Source organism: Onychostoma macrolepis, chromosome 17, assembly GCF_012432095.1.
Source record: "Onychostoma macrolepis isolate SWU-2019 chromosome 17, ASM1243209v1, whole genome shotgun sequence".
Classification (NCBI taxonomy): domain Eukaryota; kingdom Metazoa; phylum Chordata; class Actinopteri; order Cypriniformes; family Cyprinidae; genus Onychostoma; species Onychostoma macrolepis.
The window spans coordinates 4,548,092-4,567,197 of NC_081171.1; the positions used below are offsets into that span (position 1 = coordinate 4,548,092).

Sequence of the window (19,106 nt, forward strand, 5' to 3'; positions counted from 1 at the left end):
GGAAACCAAATACTACATCGCCGATCTGGAATCATTTCCATTCATGTCACCCATCCGCGTTTGTACAAGTGTCTTCAAGTTCACGTGATCGCAAACGCCCGGCAGGTTTGTAACGGTGAGGCTTTCTCCAAACTGGTCAAATACAAACGAGACAGCAGTAAATGGAAGATGCTAACAAGAAATGTGGCAACATATGCCGTGATTCCTATTCCACAGAGAGCGCGTGCAGACGAGGAGTTAAAGCACCCGCTTGCTTGGTGGCGGAACAGTGAACCGTGTCTAAACCGGTCGCGGCACAACAGGTTGAGTCTGTCTACACAGGACATTTGAACTTTGTGTCAGTATGTCATAAATAGGACGAGGCAGTTTACTGTGAGGGATTTGTCGTGTCGTATCGCGCCGCATCTAGTGTAGACAGCATCACTGATTATAATGGGTTCTCTCCGCGCCGCTCGCGTGAGGTAGACAGGGTGTATTTAACTTTAAGGCTACTTTCCTATTTAACTGTATTTCTTTGATATTTATTTTAGTGTTTTGCAGGCTGAATGTTCACTGACGGAAGTGCTAAAGTAAACACTCACATTTGTTAATAGATGATTGAGCCTCATTTATTTATTTTTGCGATTCAGAATTATATATATATATATATAAATATACACAACACCGTGCCACCGGCGGTTGTTCGTCCATTACCACCGCGGTGGTAAAAATCTGCCACCGTCACAGCCCTATTATTTATCTCAAAAGAATGGAAGTGACAACATGCCCCGTAGGTGGGGTACATTGTAACATGTGAGGGGCACGTTGTAACATCACCATATGACAGCTTAAAATATTATCGGATCTAATGAAAAAATATACAAGACAAACTAAAATATTTTGTCAATAAAATTAAATCATTAACTTTTGAACACATTTATTAACAGCTACGTATACAGTGTAGTTCAAAACAGAGTGCGCAAATGAAGAAACACATTCAGAAATTCAGAAATGATACACTCCCCTCCCTCCAGACACAGCTGTCATAGGACACAGGACACGAGACACATAAACGAGCCAAAATGCAACATTCTCAGTCTTTATTCACCTGCTTCTTGTGGCTTCTCATTGAAATTCATAAAAGTAAATGGTGTAAATTGCATTGCTAATGTCATAGAATAGCATAGTTTAAAAATAGTGGGACACATTGTAACACAGTGTTACAACATTCCCCATCTGTGAAACTGGAATTTAAAACTGATTAGTGTCTTCTGCTAGTTAGCGAAGCATTATAAAACTATCTAAACTGATAACAGATTGGAGATTAAAATAATAGCAGATTTGTCTAATTTTAAATGAATACTAAAAACTGAGATGACAATTTACTTTAGCCAGAAATGTACTTCTGCTTTGGTAGAATAAATATTCAGCGACATCTTCAAAAGATTTTGGAATTTTGGTGCACTTTATTCTCTATATAGTGTTGATATGGCAGCTAGTAAATACTGTAAATTTGGTTATGCTAGCATGTGTGGAAATATTTAAACCATGTGTGTTACAACTTACCCAGTGTTAGTTTGTGCCCTACGCTCCCCTACACATTTTATTAAGTTATTCATTCCCTGGGAATCAAACAGGGGCGGCGCTAGGGGTGTGTGCGCATCAAGATTGAGTTTTCATGCGCATTAAAATGATTTCTATTAAACCAGCACTTAAACAGCAAAATGCAGCTGCTTCAGGTATCTTTAACTTACTGTAGCCATCTGACAAAATTAGATTACTGTTACTGTATAGCAACAAATATAGATTTTTAATCATGATATTATAAGCACAGATTTTCTAGGACACACATTTAGAAATGACTAGATTATATGAACAGATTGGTTAGCATTTAGCATGGTCTGTGGCAGACTTTACTAAGTGTCAGGGCAACAAAATTCAATAAACAAGAAGTTAATATTAAGTGATTTAAATCGTGAAGAAAATATTGTCTTTTCGCAAAAACGGTTCTAAGCAAAGCCATGTTGTGTGTCTCTGCACACAAGTGTTTCATTACTGAAAGAATTTACCTTATTTGAATGCCTTGAATCAGTGATTCACTGATCCATTCATAAAAACAGTTTCTTTGTTCCTGAAATAATCAGCAGTTTTTAATGAATAGATTGAATAAATGACTCAATGGCTCAGTCATTAAGACAGTGGCTTGCTGCCACCTACTGGTAATTTTAGTCTAATTTTTAAAAGTATCATTCTATTTTTTTTTCTATCATTACATATTTTTGTGTTTATATTTAAAACATTAATTTCATAATATTATTTATGCAATTTGTAAGTGCAAATTATAATTAATTACAATTGTCGCTTTAAAAAAATTATTAAGCCACTTAGCCAATGTAACTTTTCAGCATAGCCTGTTTTATTTGACTTGTATCCAGTGTATTCTGATACATAAATTAATGTCTCTGGGCTAAGCCCCGGATATCCACTCACCCTAGAACCGCCCCTGGAATCAAACCCATTAATTCAGCATTCTAGCACATTCTAGCTCTACTGATTGAGAATGCATTGTAAAAAATGGAGCTTTAATAATTTGAATGTGATGGATTATCAACTAATTATGTACCTTCCTTTGTAGGTGCGTTCAGATGTAGTATATAAGGTTTTATTAACATCAAAGTGCATACAGCACCAAGTTTGACAGTTGAGGCAAATTCTGTAAACGCTGCTTTGAAAAATAATGCTTTTTTTTTTTCTTGTGCTTGCAGGTTCATTCAGATTTTTGTGGCACCAAATGCATTGAAAGTCACAGGTCAGCTGGAATTCTGTAAAGAGGGTGCAAAGAAAAAGGATCTGCCTGAATCCCATCCTGCTGTTTCTCATCGGAGCTTGTCAACTTTGACTGTCAAAATTACTGAAATTTAACACAACAACACAAACTCATTTTTACTGTATTATTTAATTTTATTAACATGCAGGCTTGGTGAGCAAAAGAGAATTCTTTAAAAACATCAAAAATCTTACCGTTCAAAAACTTTTGATTAGTGTACTTACTTGTTTTTGCTTTTCAGTATGTGTATGTTTTGCCATGATACAAAGTGCCCAGGGGACTGTTGTGATGCCCTTTTTTCAGCTAGTTCATCCTAGAGATCAAGACTTGTAATTTGTACTTTTAAAAAGAAAATGTTCAACAATTAAAAAGAATATTATCAGAGCTAATGCTCATGAGTTATTGTGATTTTTATGGGGTTGGGGTGGTAAAAATCATGGATTACAGTGCTGTACCACAATTTGATTGTTTTTTACAGGTAATTTAAACTACATGAAAATAAACACTACAGCACTGAAAAATGAAAATACAGTAATAATACTGTAAAGGAAAATACAGTAAAGTCATTATTATACTGTGAATGCAATTACAGTAATAATACTCTAATCATTTTTACAGTAACTTACTGGCATCCAGCTGCCAGTAAATTATTGTAAAATTTACAGCAACCTTTTTACAGTGTAGTTACATATCATGAGGAAAAGCAGTCGTATTCATTAAAGCAGCAGTCTGTAAGTTTTGCCTCTTTGTCGCCATCTCTGTTTGAAAACCTGGAATTGCAGCTGTGTGCTGAATTATCTTGCTTGCATGGGCTGTGCTCCGCACGGCTTCAGCACGGATTAATCTAATGTTTGGAGGTGAATGTGTGGCAGTCAGTCACCGCACCGGTGTGGATGTTCACTTGGTGATTTAATCTAACGATCGGTTAACTCATATCGCATCAAACTGTGCAAATTATTATTATTGTTATACTTTATTCTCAAATTATTAATGTTATCAACATCAGCATTGCGTGACTATGAGTATAGTGTATATTAGCGTGTAGATTTCAATTTCTGTACAGTCTAATATCTAATTGTCATACAATTCGAATTTCATATTAAGAAATTCTTTTAACCCAAAAAGCAAACAATTCTCCATTCGAACTGGTTTTCTTTCAAATACAAATCTTGTTTAATCTTGTGTAATCCCAGGCTATCTGTAATCAGAAGCACATTTAAAACTGAAATATAATTTCATTTCATTCACATGTGTTTCATAAACACATAATCCTTTCTGGAATACAATCCGCCATCAAAATGATACACTTAATTATTCCAGCTGCTGTGAGAAAAGGCTATAAACGATCCGCCACCTGCAGGATCCTCACATGCAATAGCCTACTGGCCGGGACAACAACTTTATGTTTACAGACGTGACGTTAATGACGTTTAAATACTTTAATTGATTAAATTATTTTGGGTATGTTTGGTGATTGTTAATCCAAAGCTTTGTAGCTTAGTTTAAATGTGTTTGTGAGTATGTCAGGAAAGTATAATTTGTTTTACTTAATATTTTAATGTAGTGTGGCATAAGAATTCGTAAGACATTTCCTTTTTCAGTATTCCTTTTGTATGTCCCATTTTAGTTGTATATTTTTGTTTATTTCAGAAGCACTGCCTGTAAAATGAGAGTCTGTGAGAAGAGAGAGCAGGAGGATGTTCACACACACAAAGCAGCATCTCCAGAACCCAGCTGTGCATCTATGAAGAGCGACGCATCCATGCCCCAGCCTCTTAATTTGAGTGATGGAGCAGTGACCTCTGACCCTGAGTGAGTATAAACATAATTTAGCTGCTGGAGTGAAACGTTTAATGAGATGTTTTCAAGAGGAGCAAACAGTTTTGCAGTGTTGTCCTTTCAATATTTGTAAATAGAAGATGACATATAAACACTAAAATATTTTTTTCATGATATAGCACACCTACAAGTCGGAAGCGGAAAAAAAAGGAAGAGGAGGAGAAAGCATATGCAAGGTTTTGTTGTTTTTTTTTTTTTTAAATATAGATGTCTTCTAATTTTATGTAACTTGTATTTATGTGATGTATTTCCATCTGTGTGTCTGTAAAATCTAATCAGATATCTGATCAAATCTAATTGGATGGAAAGGGGATAGAAGGCTAACATTATTTTTCTTCTTCTCTCTAAATGTAAGGAGATATAAACCATACATTAGAAGAACAGATACTAAAGATTAACAGAATGAATTTATGAAGTGGATGAAGTTTATTTGGGATATTCAGTTAATTGATGAGAAGGCCTTTCTGGACTTATCATGAATGTAATATTAATATTCTTCATAATTATGTGTACATGTCATTTATATTACAATTGAACCATAGAATGTACTTCTCAAAGTAATAATAATAGTAAAATGATTTAAAATTACAAATTAAATTAAAAAAATTAAAAAAGAATATAATTTTTCCCCTCCATGTTTGAATTTTAACAGTACGCTTATTTTATGCTGCACTTTCTTTGCCAAAAATAATTTGATTATATTTTAAAAGATTAATTCATGTCTTTTTTTTTTACCCATGCAATACTTACCGGTAAAATTCAATTTGGCTTTTGTAATACATTTACATTTAGTCATTTTGCAGATGCTTTTATCCAAAGCGACTTACAATTGGGGAATACATCAGCGATTCATCTTAAAGAGGCAAACAGACACAGGGAGTTCTCGTAACACCAAGTTTCAGGCATTGTTCAAAACAAGTACAAGCTAGAAAGGGAAGGAATAAATCAGCATTCCGGGTTGGGTGGGAAGATCATTCCACCAGCCAGGAACAGTGAACGAAAATGTTCTGGAAAATGATTTTGTGCCTCTCTGTGACGGTATCACGAGGTGTCACTCACTAGCAGATCTCAGACTTCTGGAGGAAATGTAGATTCGTAAGAGTGAGTGGAAGTAGACGGGTGCAGAGCCTATGGTTGTTGTATATGCAAGCATCAATGTCTTGAACTTGATGCGAGCCTCAACCGGTAGCCAGTGCAAGGAGATAAAGAGAGGTGTAATATGGGCTCTTTTGGGCTCGTTGAAGACCAGTCGTGCTGCTGCATTCTGAATCATTTGTAGAGGTTTGATTGTGCATGATGGAAGTCAGGCCAGAAGAGCATTGCAGTCCAGTCTAGAAATGACAAGGGCCTGGACAAGACGTTGTGCAGCATGCTCCATTAGAAAGGGCCTGATCTTTCTGATGTTGTGCAATGCAAACCTGCAAGATCGAGCAGTCTTTGCAATATGGTCTTTGAAGGTCACCTGGTCATCAAAGATTACACCAAGATTTCTGACCGAACTTGGGGTAATTGTAGAAGAAACTAGCTGGATGGTGAAATCATGCTATAGAGTTGGAGTGGCAGGGAGTGGTGGAGCTGTGTGTCATCAGCATATCAATGATAGGAGAAGCCATGTGCCTGTATGATGGGACCCTGTGATGTAGTGTATATGCCAGGGGTCGGCAAGTAAGTTTGGCATCGGGCCAAAAAACATTTTCGCCACTAGATGGCGGTCCAGAACATAGTCAAAGGATAATTTAAGAAATGAATTGATGAAAAATGCAACTAGAAATGCCTGTGACAGACAGTGTCTTTTGTAACTGGTAGTGAGCTGTTACTCTGTGTTAAATTCTGTTTTAAATTCTGTTTTACATACAGGTACATAAAGAAATATATTTTGTGTTGGATCAGTTTACTGTGTCAGCAAGTGTATAGCTGACACACCCACCTTAACAACTTCAAAATATCACTTATCTTGGGCGAAAAGACCATAAACATTGCAGTTAACTTCTGAAGTAAAAATTAATTTGAATACACGTATATTAAAAACTAATCCTGTGTGACTGATACTCTTCAAATCAGGAGATTTTAGGTCAGACCAAATTACATTCATAAACGCTCTGACAGTTGTGTAGTGTGTTCTCGGCTATACTATTAACCTATTTACTATTAAAACTTTACTATTAAAACTATTATAAAAGAATATAAATTAGAGGGGAATATGGTGTACATATGGCTCACATTTTACACCGACATGTTAGATAGATTTAAGGACTGCACAGCTAAAGGAATAACAGTTCTATGCAATGTAATAAAAGGAGACATATCACCTAGTTTTGAAATATTCAAAAAGAAACATTCATTTGAATCACTGGACTTCTATCCATACCTACAGATGCAAAGATTAATGTGAAGGTAAAAAATATGACACAAGTATTATTGAATTGTTTAGAAAAGCATATAACTCATGTATTGGTATATATGATCATCTTTTGTATATGTAATTGTTTTAAATATTTAAGAAAGACAGAATAAACATTAAACTTCCTAAATTAAAACAAAATGAGAGAAGGGTGGTGGCATAACTGTATCAGCAGAAAATAATTTGGAGGTACCAATGGAAGTGCACCAGTTCACAGAAATGGATTTTGGCTGGAAAAATCTGAAAAGATAATTTATTAAACCCTCTCAGAAATCTCACAATGTTAGTAATGTTTGCTGGAGAAACTGGGGGAACCAAAATCCAATGATTACCACATTTTTTGTGATTGTCCAGTTATCAAAGATTTTGGGGTAAGATACACATTGCCCAGCAAGATATTTTTAATGTGTAATGCCCCTGGAAACCGAAACCTTATATTTTGGATATATACCTCAAGAATGGAGGAAAAGCGATAAGTATATATTTAATGAATATATTGTTGGTGTCAGAGCAGAGCCCAGGTCTAAATACATGGATGAAAATTACAATGGACATTTAAAAAATAAAAACAGCATGTGTTAACTGTGAACTGGAAAAATTTACATTAAAATAAGAAGAATGGGTTAACTATGCAACAGCACGTACGCCTGATTTTTTTTCACAAGGTCGACAGAAAGATCACTCCCTATGTAAATATTTTTTTCCTCTTTAATTTCTGATCTTTTGTATGTGCTTATTTCTGATAAATACTATTCTGAGATGTATGGTAAACATTAATGCATGATGCACACAGTATCAGTAGTATTTTCTGAATCTAAAAAAAAAAAAGGAGAGTAAATTGGTAAAGCATATCCAAGAATTTTTTTATTATTATTATTATATTCCTCTTCTATTCTTTCTTGGTTTTCTTCAGCACTGCCTGTAAAATGAGTCTCTATGAGAAGAGAGAAGAAGGGGAGGATGTTCACACACATAAAGCAGCATCTCCAGAACCCAGCTGTGTGTCTATTAAGAGTGATGCATCCATGCACCAGCCTCTTAATCTTAGTCATAGAGCAGTGACTTCTGATCCTGAGTGAGTATAAACTAAATCTGATAAAATGTGATAAACAAATAATGTAATGGAGTATTACAACATTTCGGTTTAAGTGAAAATATTTTTATCATATCACCCGATAAAAAATTTATTGTTTCAGGACAGCTAATAAGCTAATTTTTTTTTTCTTTCTGCAGTGTGATCAAATTACTGTCCCATCTGACTGGCATTGCCTCCGGCTTTCAGACCCTCATCAGACAGAGAGTCAAAGACCAACACAAAACCAGCATGAAGAACAAGTATGAGAAATTATTTGAGGGAATAAAATTAGAAGAGAATCAAACCCTCCTGAACAGGATCTACACACATCTTTACATCATAGAGGGAGAGAGTGAACAAGTGAATGAAGAACATGAGATTTTACAGATGGAGAAAAGACCCAGAACACAAGACACTGCAATCTACTGCAATGACATATTTAAACCCTTACATCAACCGGGATGTGAGGAGAAAGACAAAATAAAGACTGTTCTTACTAAAGGCATCGCTGGAATTGGGAAAACCGTCTCTGTGCAGAAGTTCATTCTGGACTGGACCGAGGGCAAAGCCAATCAGGATGTAGATTTCATGTTTGTGCTTCCATTTCGAGAGCTGAACTTGATTAAAGATCACCAGTACAGTCTTCACAGACTTCTGTTGGACTTTCATCCTAAACTTCAAGATCTGGACTCAGAGATTTATGAGGAGTGTAAAGTTGTGTTCGTCTTTGATGGTCTGGATGAAAGCAGAATTACACAGATGTTTTCAGACAGACAGAAAGTCTGTGATGTGAATGAATCTTCATCAGTGAGTGTGTTGATGTCAAACCTTATCAGAGGAGAGCTGCTTCCCTCTGCTCTTATCTGGATCACCTCCAGACCAGCAGCAGCCAATCAGATCCCCTCAAAATACATAAACCGTGTGACAGAAATTCAGGGATTCAATGAGCCTCAGAAAGAGGAATATTTCAGGAAGAGAATCAGTGATGAGCATCAAGCCAGCAGAATCATCTCTCACATTAGAAGAATAAGAAGCCTCAACATCATGTGTCACATCCCCGTCTTCTGCTGGATCTCAGTCACTGTGCTTCAAAACCTCCTGAAACAAGATAAGAGTGCAGAAATCCCTCAAACTCTGACTGAAATGTACATCCACTTCCTGTTGACTCAGATCAACATGAGGAATCAGAAGTATGATGAGAGAGATCCAGAGAAACTTCTGAAGTCCAACAGAGTCGTGATTGTGAAACTTGCTGAACTGGCTTTCAAACAGCTGATGAAGGGAAATGTGATGTTCTATGAGGAGGACCTGATTGAAAGCGGCATAGATGTCTCAGTGTATTCTGGAATTTGCAAAGAGATCTTTAAGGAGGAATCTGTGATTCATCAGAGGAAAGTCTATTGCTTCATACATCTAAGCTTTCAGGAGTTTCTGGCTGCTTTCTTTGTGTTTTACTCACATGCAATCAAGAATAATGAATCACTGATGTTGATACTGAATGGAATATATCAGTGGTACAGTTGGAAAAACTCTCTTTATAAGGTACTGGAAGCCATAATTAATAAATCCTCAAACAGTAGAAATGGACACCTGGATCTTTTCCTGCGGTTCCTGCTGGGCATCTCACTGGAGTCCAATCAGAGTCTCTTAAAGGATCTACTGACACAGACAGTAAACAGCTCAGAGACTATCATGAAGATCAGAAAGTACATTAAAAACACAATCAAGGGTGTTGAATGTCCCTCACACAGAATCAGACAAGCCACACTGTCCCTCACAGGGATGTTGCATCCAGTGCCAGATCCTTTCCCAGTATCCTCGGAACGTCGCTCGGCTGACAGAAGCATCAATCTGTTTCTCTGTCTGCTGGAAATGAAGGATCAGACTCTGTACAGAGAGATTCAGGAGTTTGTGAAATCAGAGAATCACTCAGTGAATTATCTCTCTCCATCTCGCTGCTCAACAATAGCCTACATGCTTCAGATATCAGAGGAGTTGTTGGATGAGTTTGATCTGAAGAAATACAACACATCAGATGAGGGTAGGAGGAGACTGATACCAGCTGTGGTGAACTGCAGAAAAGCTCTGTGAGTATTAATATGTGTGAATGGAGATGAAACTGAATGTTTCTATTTTGAGACACACTAACAAAATACGTAAAGGAGAGTCCATTCATGCGCCAGCGCATCTATTCCCAGAGGCGCGCTCTGATCTTTCAGGGAGAAAAACAGAGGACACTAAGCATTGTCGTGGGATGTGAACAGATCCACTGTCGCTCTGCCGTATATGCTCCAAATCTGTTTGACTACTTCCCTGTTCAATTTCCACTCCCCGTAGAGGGGATTGCCCCTGGACAGCAGATCCGCACCCTGGTTCATCACACCCTGTACGTGTGATAAAATCAGTTTGCGTGCTAACATGTGCAAAGGAAGTGATCTGAGACCTCCCTGTCGGTTTATGTAAGTCACAACTGTAGTGTTGTCCGTTCTCATGAGAACATGATGCCCTTTGAGAAAAGGAAGAAAATGTTTCAACGTCAGAAACACCGCTAGCATTTCCAAATAGTTTATGTGAAGATTGGTCAGATGTTGATCCCATCTTCCATTCACTATCCTGCCCTCGTGAATGCCCCCCCAACCGGACAACGACGCGTCCATTGTTATTACTTGTCTGGCTCGAACCACGCCCATGGGTACCCCTTGTACCAGAAAGGTTGGGTGTCTCCACTCCGGGAGTGACGTAATGGGTCTAGTCCCTGAGACGCTACCCAGTGTTGAAACTCTCTCATGAACAGTCTGCCTAAGGGAATAACTATCAGGGCTGAGGCCATCAGTTCTAATGGCCTGAGGCATGTGCGAAAGGAAACACTTTTTCCCCTCTGAAAATCGGTCATGCACCGAGTGAATTTTCTCACCCTGTCTTCTGACAATCGCGCTCTGAATGTCACCGAGTTCAGTGACAGCCCTAGATATGTTATAGACTGTGTGGGAATTAAAACACTTTTTTCGATGTTTAATTTTAAACTTCCAGAAGCATAACTGTGTGTTCTCTCACTTCCTGCTCTGACTGAGCTGTCACTAGCCAGTAGTCTATGTAAGTAGCGAGACGAATGCCCTTCTCCCTGAGCGGAGTCAGTGCTGCTTCTGTACATTTTACAAACACTCGGGGGCTGAGAGACAAGCCGAATGGTAGAACCAGATACTCGTATGCCACGCCGAGGAAAGCAAACCTCAGGAATTTCCTGTGGGGTGGATATATTTTTATGTGAAAATATGCGTCCTTCAAGTCAATTGACGTAAACCAATTGCCATGGTGCACTAATTTACATATTAACTGATGGTTGTCACTTTAAGTTAAGTTAATCGATTTTCTATGGATTCTGTCAACTCAAATCTGCAGACTGGCTCTAATCTTTGGCAACTAGCATCAACTTCTCCAGACTGTAAATCTGTAGAAAATCAGGGCAAAAATCGTGTAGTGTATTCCAGCCTTAAGAGACTATGGATAAGTTAACATCCATTTAATAAGGGGCTTCATAATGAGGCTAGTTTCTGTGTTCATCAAGTTTAAGAGAGACCCACCATAGGTTTCCGACCGCTGTCTTACATAATGCCTACATTTTGTTTGCTATAATGAGAGAATTAACAAGCGCACAGAACTCAGCACTGAATAAAAATGCCAGCATTTTTAATGGTGAGTGGATTCTAACCTCTGATTGACCACTGCATTCAAGAAATCAACAGATATGTCTGTGGTTGGCTACACTGAACAGCACTGCAAAAACACATTGTAAGTAGAAACCGCTGACGTTTTGAAGAGCACAAACACAGATGGGTAGTTGACAAATAGCCAGTAAAAAATGCTTTTTTTGTAAAAGACCATTTTTGAAGAAGAAATGCATATATTTATGTAGTGTGAAGTCTGGTCTTTGAGAAAATATAAAGGGTCCTAACTTTGTCAATTCTTGCATTGTTTTATGTTTTTTTTATTTTACATTTTTTACTGAACTGTACCATAAATTTGTCCTATGGTGTGACACAACAAAAATTTAGAAAAAAAAACATCTTAATAATATATAAATAGCATGAGAGAGATTTATCTTCATTGTTAAGACACTTATTTTCATATAGTGTTATTTATTTAATATGAAAATATAATTAACATCATTTTTTCCACATGACTTGTTGGACAATTTCAAGACAAACTTTGACAACAAGACAAACTTTGCTGTCATCTGTTCAAAACTGCTGAAAATTAAACCATTTTAAGATGATAGATATTTCTATCTCCCCTATTGCAATACTCTGTTTTTTTAAGATATTTTGTGATAAAAACAAATCTGTGGTTCTTCTATGTGTGTCACACCGTAGGACATTACGTCACACCATTATGTCACACTAAAGGACAGAAATGGTAGTTATTAAAGTATTTCTATTTAATTTTGAAAATGTCAAATCAGAAAGAAAGTGTTATTTTGATACAAACAATATCAACATGTTTTTTTTTTTTTTAATAATTTAAAAAAATAATAATTTTCATCAACAAAATTCAGTCTCGTAGTCAATCAGTATGTTACTGAAACTCTTCTAGCCCCCCTGCTGCATGTGCGGCACAGCTAAATATGATTGATATTTATGATACAGTTAAATATTATTGATATATGATTGAAACTATATTCATTAAGATGTGAATGATTTTTTAAAACTATATAGCTACTCTTTTTAAGGCATGATTTTGATTCTATTTACTTTCTGCATCGTTCTCTTAGGATCTCCTCCCTTCTGGTGGATCCCTGTTAATCTATATTTCCACGTCCTCTCTCTTCCACTAATTTCTCTCCCTCAATTCTTTCTGTTTCAATTCTTTCTGTTTCATTCATTCATTCAAAAACAAAGTATCACATTTTATACTTATTTTCATGACACTTTATAACAGTACAAGTTTTCTGCAAAAACAATAATAGTTAAATTAATGTAATTATTGCATTTAAGAACACTGAAAATAATCAAAAAAGAATAAAAAAGGAGTTAAACCAATCTTATTTAATTATTTAAAATGCTTTTTAAAGAAACCTTGTCCTCTGGTATGACATCAGTACAGGCGTCACACCGGAGGACATTTTCTGTCACACCAGAGGACGTTTCAGCCTTTTTCTGTCAATTAATGACCTTGCTATTCCAAGCTAACTTGTCATTAGCAGTTTGCAAGACACATTTGCATAATTTTCCATGATTATCTTACAGTTTTTAATTAAAAAATATAATTTAGAGGTGTCACACCAAAGGACAACAAAACGTAACACTTTTGTAGTGGTTCCAAAAAAGTTAAATATTTGAATAATTCTGAGACAAAATTGACCATGTGCACATGTCATGGGCTTCACAGGGGGCTTCAGTAACACGACCATGAATGGGGTCCTTCAACTAATTAAAGTTTTCTCTGGAATTGCCGATTTAAAATCAGGATATGGTGTCACACCATAGAACATGGTTTTCAGAGACAAAATGTATCAAGTTCCTACACTTTCAGAAATACATGGATGAAAAAATGATTGTCATTTACTAAAATAGACACTTGTACAATTATGCCAGAGGTATTTATTAACATTTTTATGCTTTTCTTTTTCATTTATAAAAGTTGTAATTTATTGAACCATGCTTGAGACAGTCACACCATAAGACAAATTTGACATTTGGCTCAAAAAAAAAAAAAAATTCCAATAACACTGCAGCTTTTATAATAACAGTCCCATGTAGGACAAAGAAATGTTTAATGATTTACAGCATTTTAAATAATGACAGTACTAATTATATAAATTTTTATCTTGTGGGACAGTGAAAATGCCATGTCACGTCAACAACCCAGATGCATACTGAATTGCTTACTAAATCTGTTTTGCCAGTACACTGTTTTAAAGAAAAACTGATCCTAGACCAACAGTTGTGGACAGCTTTTCCCTCTAAAAGCAATCAGAAGCAGCAGCAGGCAGGGGAAGGCTAGATTTTTTTTTTAGTCATTCCTGTTGCTTTTGTGCAATAGATGAATAACAATTTATTTGTTTTTATATATTTTATTCTTAGATATTTGTATTTTGCGGTAGTCCTGCAAATAATTTTAATAAAAATTGTCTGGCAAACCGGTGCGGGTGCAGGTCTCTAGTTCCTAGACTTTGGAAGACTGTCATTCATCTTCTGGAAATAAATTAAGTTATTTTTAATATTCTCTCGTTTTGTTTTGTCCATCAATTGAAAGTCTATAATCAACATTTTCAAGCTTAAAAAAGTTAATCATAAATGTAATCTGTATAAATCGATGGGTTTAATTCAAGTTCAAATGTGCCTGACAGCTGCAGTGGAGAGAAGTGTTTACGTGAACTTGTATTTAATGACTTAAATATTCATCTGTACCTCAAATTAAACTATTGGAATATACTGCACGATAACTTTATGGTGCTTTAAAATACTGATACAGAGTATCTATCGAAAGACAGTGAGTGTGTATATACAGTCAAACCAAAATTTATTCAAACACCTTCAGAATTTCTCACATTATCACAGTTTATTCGCTATGATTTAGAAAATGGTAATAAAATATGATAAGAACTCAAAAGAGTTAAACTGTGTCAGAACAAATTCATCTTGATAATGTCAAATAACTTTGATAGAAAGGGACGTAATAAAACCTGGTCAGGTCAAAGTGTCAAGTCAAACTTTTGGTCCCAAATTTTTTATCAGTTTTACTGGTAGTCCACTGTATGAAGAATATTTGGCTATAATATGTGTCAGTTTGCTTTATTTTGCTATCCTCACTTACATAAATGAACTATAGTGTCCTGCACCCACTAGTAAAAAATATCAAAAATTATATCTGGTGTCTGAATAATTTTTGGTTTGACTGTGTATATATATAATTTATTTATATGTGTGTTTGTGTGTGTGAGTGTGTATCTATCTGTCTGTCAGTCCGTCTCATCATACCGCCGAGGCCTAAGTCATGTGATCAATATGTGATCAATACAACACAGAAAACAATATTTTATCCCATAATTTCCTCTTTTTTTTTAAACCATATTTCATTCTATAGATGTGATGGCTGTACTCTCACTGGTCAGTGCTGTAAAAGTTTGTCTTCATCTCTACAATCAAACTCCTCATTGAGAGTGCTGGACCTGAGCAACAATGAGCTGTCAGATTCAAGTGTGAAGTGTCTGTCTGATGGAATGAAGAGTTCACACTCTCGACTCAACATACTGAGGTTTGTGATGTTCATTAAAGTTTAATTTTGTCCAGACACAATAAGCTGACATATCAGTGCACCTGTTTGCACTTGACTGATTTGTTTTGTCCGTTTTGACTGATTGGACATGTATCTGTTACTTCTTGTGTTGAAACATATTTTTCCTTTTAAAGCAATGTTAAGCAATTATAAAATCTGTTAGATTTTCCTGTGTTTGGTTGAGCAGTTGATTGTATTAGGTTTCTCCAATACATAAAATAAGTAATCAGAGTTCTTGTGGGGAGAAGAATTCTCAAAGAATCTAAACCCAAAGTTCTGTCTGTGGGTTAGAGTTCTATACCTAAAGTTAATTAGCATACAAAATACATCACAGGGACCTCCTGAGAGAAACATATCAGGTAGATCCACAGGAACCTGACAGGAAGATCTTTGCAAGTGGCGTTAAGTCCTGATCTTCCCTATGGTCTGTCAATGCCTGCTTGTTTTACTTTTTTTTTTTTGTCAACAAGACAGTTATACACATTGATCAATTTGTTTGGGCTTGGATTTATGGATTTTGTTTAGGTAATATTGCTTTCATGCCCCATGTTAACATTTTTGCTGAACAATTGTGGACACAAGACAAATATACAATCTGTAATGCAGAAATTAGTTGAATTTGCATAAATTCTTGCAATTACATGATCACAAAATCCTGGAGGAGCTCATATGAGGCAGCAGCTCTTCACTAATTAGTGAAAATATTTGTATTTGTCTAGATTGTCAGGCTGTAATCTCACTGGTCAGTGCTGTGAAAGTTTGTCTTCATCTCTACAATCATCAAACTCCTCACTGAGAGAGCTGGACCTGAGCAACAATAACCTGCAGGATTCAGGTGTGAAGCTTCTGTCTGATGGAATGAAGAGTTCACACTGTCAACTCAACATACTGAGGTTTGTGATGTTCATTAAAGTTTAATTTTGTCCAGACACAATAAGCTGACATATCAGTGGGCCTTTTTACATTTGTCCGCTTCATGCATTTTTATTGATTCAGTAACTAAATGATTATGAAAAGACCAGATTTAAATACCCTCTGAAAGGTATTCAATCTGATCACTCACACCACTTCAGGAGGTGGTTTGAGATGCATTCCAGATGCTTCTGGCATGTAAAAAATTTGTTGTACTCCCAAAATTGTAAAAACAAAATAAATAAATAAAGGTGTGAGAATGTGTTATAACCACTCCTGGTAGCCAAATACTGCAGCACTACTGCATACAGTATGCATCTACATGTAACTGAGAGCATTCTGAAAGACTGCCTATGTGATATCAACATGTCAATTTATCATAATCAACACAAGACTTTAACAGTGTTAATCATCTAACTCAGCCAGTTAAGTTATATTAATTGCCATTTTCAATGCACATTTAAGACTTGCATTGGCTGAGCAAAAATGCCCCCTAAAGGACAACTGCAAGTCTACTAGAGGGAGCTGCAGAATAAGAAATCTTTCAACGGCCCTCATTTACTTTAGTTTTCAATCAGTTAAATTTACAAATAAATACATTTCCTTTATGCTGCCAGCAAAGCTAACATATTTGATCATGACCAGGTCAGGTAATGAATGTCTGATGTCCAGAAGCCAGTGTAAGACGCTCGGGAGAGTTAACTGATCGGTCACTGCTCCAATCGGCCACTTCTGCGTCCTCATGAAACTTTAGAATTTGCATGTGTTTTTAAGTCTTGCCAATTAAAACATTCAAGTGATTTTACACCATTCAAGCACAAAATAACATGGAAGAACTCAATTCAGTGCTGTCTTTAATGTTATTCCATCGAAAAAGAGAAAATCATTCATTGTTCAAATATACTGTATCAAGCATCCCCTGCAGTTAGTTAAGTTAATGATAATGTTAATGATAGGCTAACATATATGCTACTTTTACTTACCAGGTAGCGTTACGATAGCATCAGGCTCATTTTCTGTAGTTTCTGTAATGTTAACGTTCGTGTCATGCAGCTGCAGTATCACCTGAAGCATTAGCAGCTTCAGGGGCAGGCTTATGAAAACACTGAAAGTGTGTTGTTTCAGTTTGCTTTCGTTTCATATCTCCTTTAGTGATTCACATTAGATAATTTCATACTTGATCAGACTTGTGCGCACAAGAGTTGCGCAATAGCATTGGTCGTCAGTCAAAAAGTCAGTGCTTCGCAACATAGATGGGGTGAATTTATGAATAAACGTATGAAAGTTCTATCACACAACGATATTACGTATCCTTGCGCTTTTTTAAGTGGATATATGAAAATCCTTTACCTTTCCTAGTGGGTGTATAACACATATACCTGCATATCATGTAGATTACACCACTGGATATAGTCCACCAGAAATGAGTCCCACAAGCAGACGTGCAAATTGTTAAGATTAAACTGAACATTTGCTGTTGCATTCTGAAACTTGACACCTACAATAGTTATTCTCATTAAAAGTGTAGAGTGCTATATTTTCTCACCAGTGCTGATTCAGATTCAGTGCAATGATTTAGATTTTCCTGTATTTCACTGAACAGTCATTTGAGTGGCTCACCAATATATAGAATTTCTATAATACATAAAATAAGTAAGCTTGCCTTGAGATCTTGTGGGGAGAACAATTTATTGGTAGTAGTGTAGTGTAGTAGTGTAGCACAGTTCTTCAGTAGCGATGTTAGCATGACTGCTATCAAATGATCTTAACCTAAAGTTTTGTGCTTTCAAATGATCTTAACCTAAAGTTTTGTCTGCTTTTGACTAAATAACTAGTACAGGTAAAAGTAGCCTGAAATGGAAAGTTTCAGAAAGATACATGAGAATATTTGTACTTTGTTCTGTTTAGATTGACAAGTTGTAATCTCTCTTGACAGTGCTGTTTAAGCATGTGTCTTTTTCACTCTAATATGTCAATTTTAAACAGTACTGCACTGTACAGATATACACACGTGGTCAGAATTGTTGGTACCATTGGTAAATATGATCAAAGAAGGCTGTGAAAATTAATCTGCTTTGTTAATCCTTTTGATCTTTTATTTGAAAAATTCACAAAAATCGAACCTTTAATTGGAGAATAAGAATTTAAAATGGGGGGAAATATCATTATGAAATAAATGTTTTTCTCCAATACACATTGGACACAATTATTGGTACCCCTAGAAATTCTTATAAGTAAAATATCTCTGAAGTATATTCCCATTCATATTTACAATTTTGAGCAGTCCAGGGTGATTATGAACATGAAATTATTCAGCCATGGCTTCCTGTTTCACAGAAATATAAATAGGAGGGGAAACAAAGTCCAAATTCCCTTAATTCATCACAATGAGAAAAACCAAAGAATATATTTCTGATGTACAGCAAAAGATAATTGAGCTTCACAAATTAGTGAAGTGGCTTTAAGAAAAGAGCTAGAGCAGTGAAAATTCCCATTTCCACCATCAAGGCAATAATTAAGAATTTCCAATCAACATAAAATGTTACGAAACTGCCTGGAAGACGACGTGTGTCTATATCGTCCTAATGCACGGTGAGAAGGAGAGTTTGAGTGGCTAAAGACTCTCCAAGGACCACAGCTGGAGAATTGCAGAAAATAGCTAAGTCTCGGGGTCAGAAAACCTAAAAAAAAAATTGTCAAACAGCCCCTACATCACCACATGTTGTTCGGGAGGGTTTCAAGAAAAATTCTCCTTGCTCATACAAAAACAAACTCCAGCATATTCAGTTATCAGACAT

The 19,106-nt window shown here is 36.1% G+C and overlaps 1 protein-coding gene and 1 pseudogene across 8 annotated transcripts in view; one reads left to right on the forward strand and one right to left on the reverse strand.

Annotated features, from left to right (window-relative positions):
* The window catches only part of LOC131523534 (NACHT, LRR and PYD domains-containing protein 3-like), a 454,982-nt pseudogene that overhangs the window by 296,822 nt on the left and 139,054 nt on the right, over positions 1 to 19,106 (reverse strand).
* LOC131523481 (NACHT, LRR and PYD domains-containing protein 3-like) overlaps positions 1 to 19,106 on the forward strand; it is a 40,936-nt gene that overhangs the window by 13,544 nt on the left and 8,286 nt on the right. For all 8 annotated transcript variants that reach the window (XM_058749910.1, XM_058749911.1, XM_058749912.1 and 5 more), the window contains 6 exons: positions 4,457 to 4,618; positions 4,765 to 4,821; positions 7,960 to 8,121; positions 8,280 to 10,208; positions 15,205 to 15,375; positions 16,116 to 16,289. In XM_058749910.1, the coding sequence (XP_058605893.1) occupies positions 4,457 to 4,618; positions 4,765 to 4,821; positions 7,960 to 8,121; positions 8,280 to 10,208; positions 15,205 to 15,375; positions 16,116 to 16,289 (2,655 nt within the window). The remainder of the gene's footprint in view (positions 1 to 4,456; positions 4,619 to 4,764; positions 4,822 to 7,959; positions 8,122 to 8,279; positions 10,209 to 15,204; positions 15,376 to 16,115; positions 16,290 to 19,106) is intronic.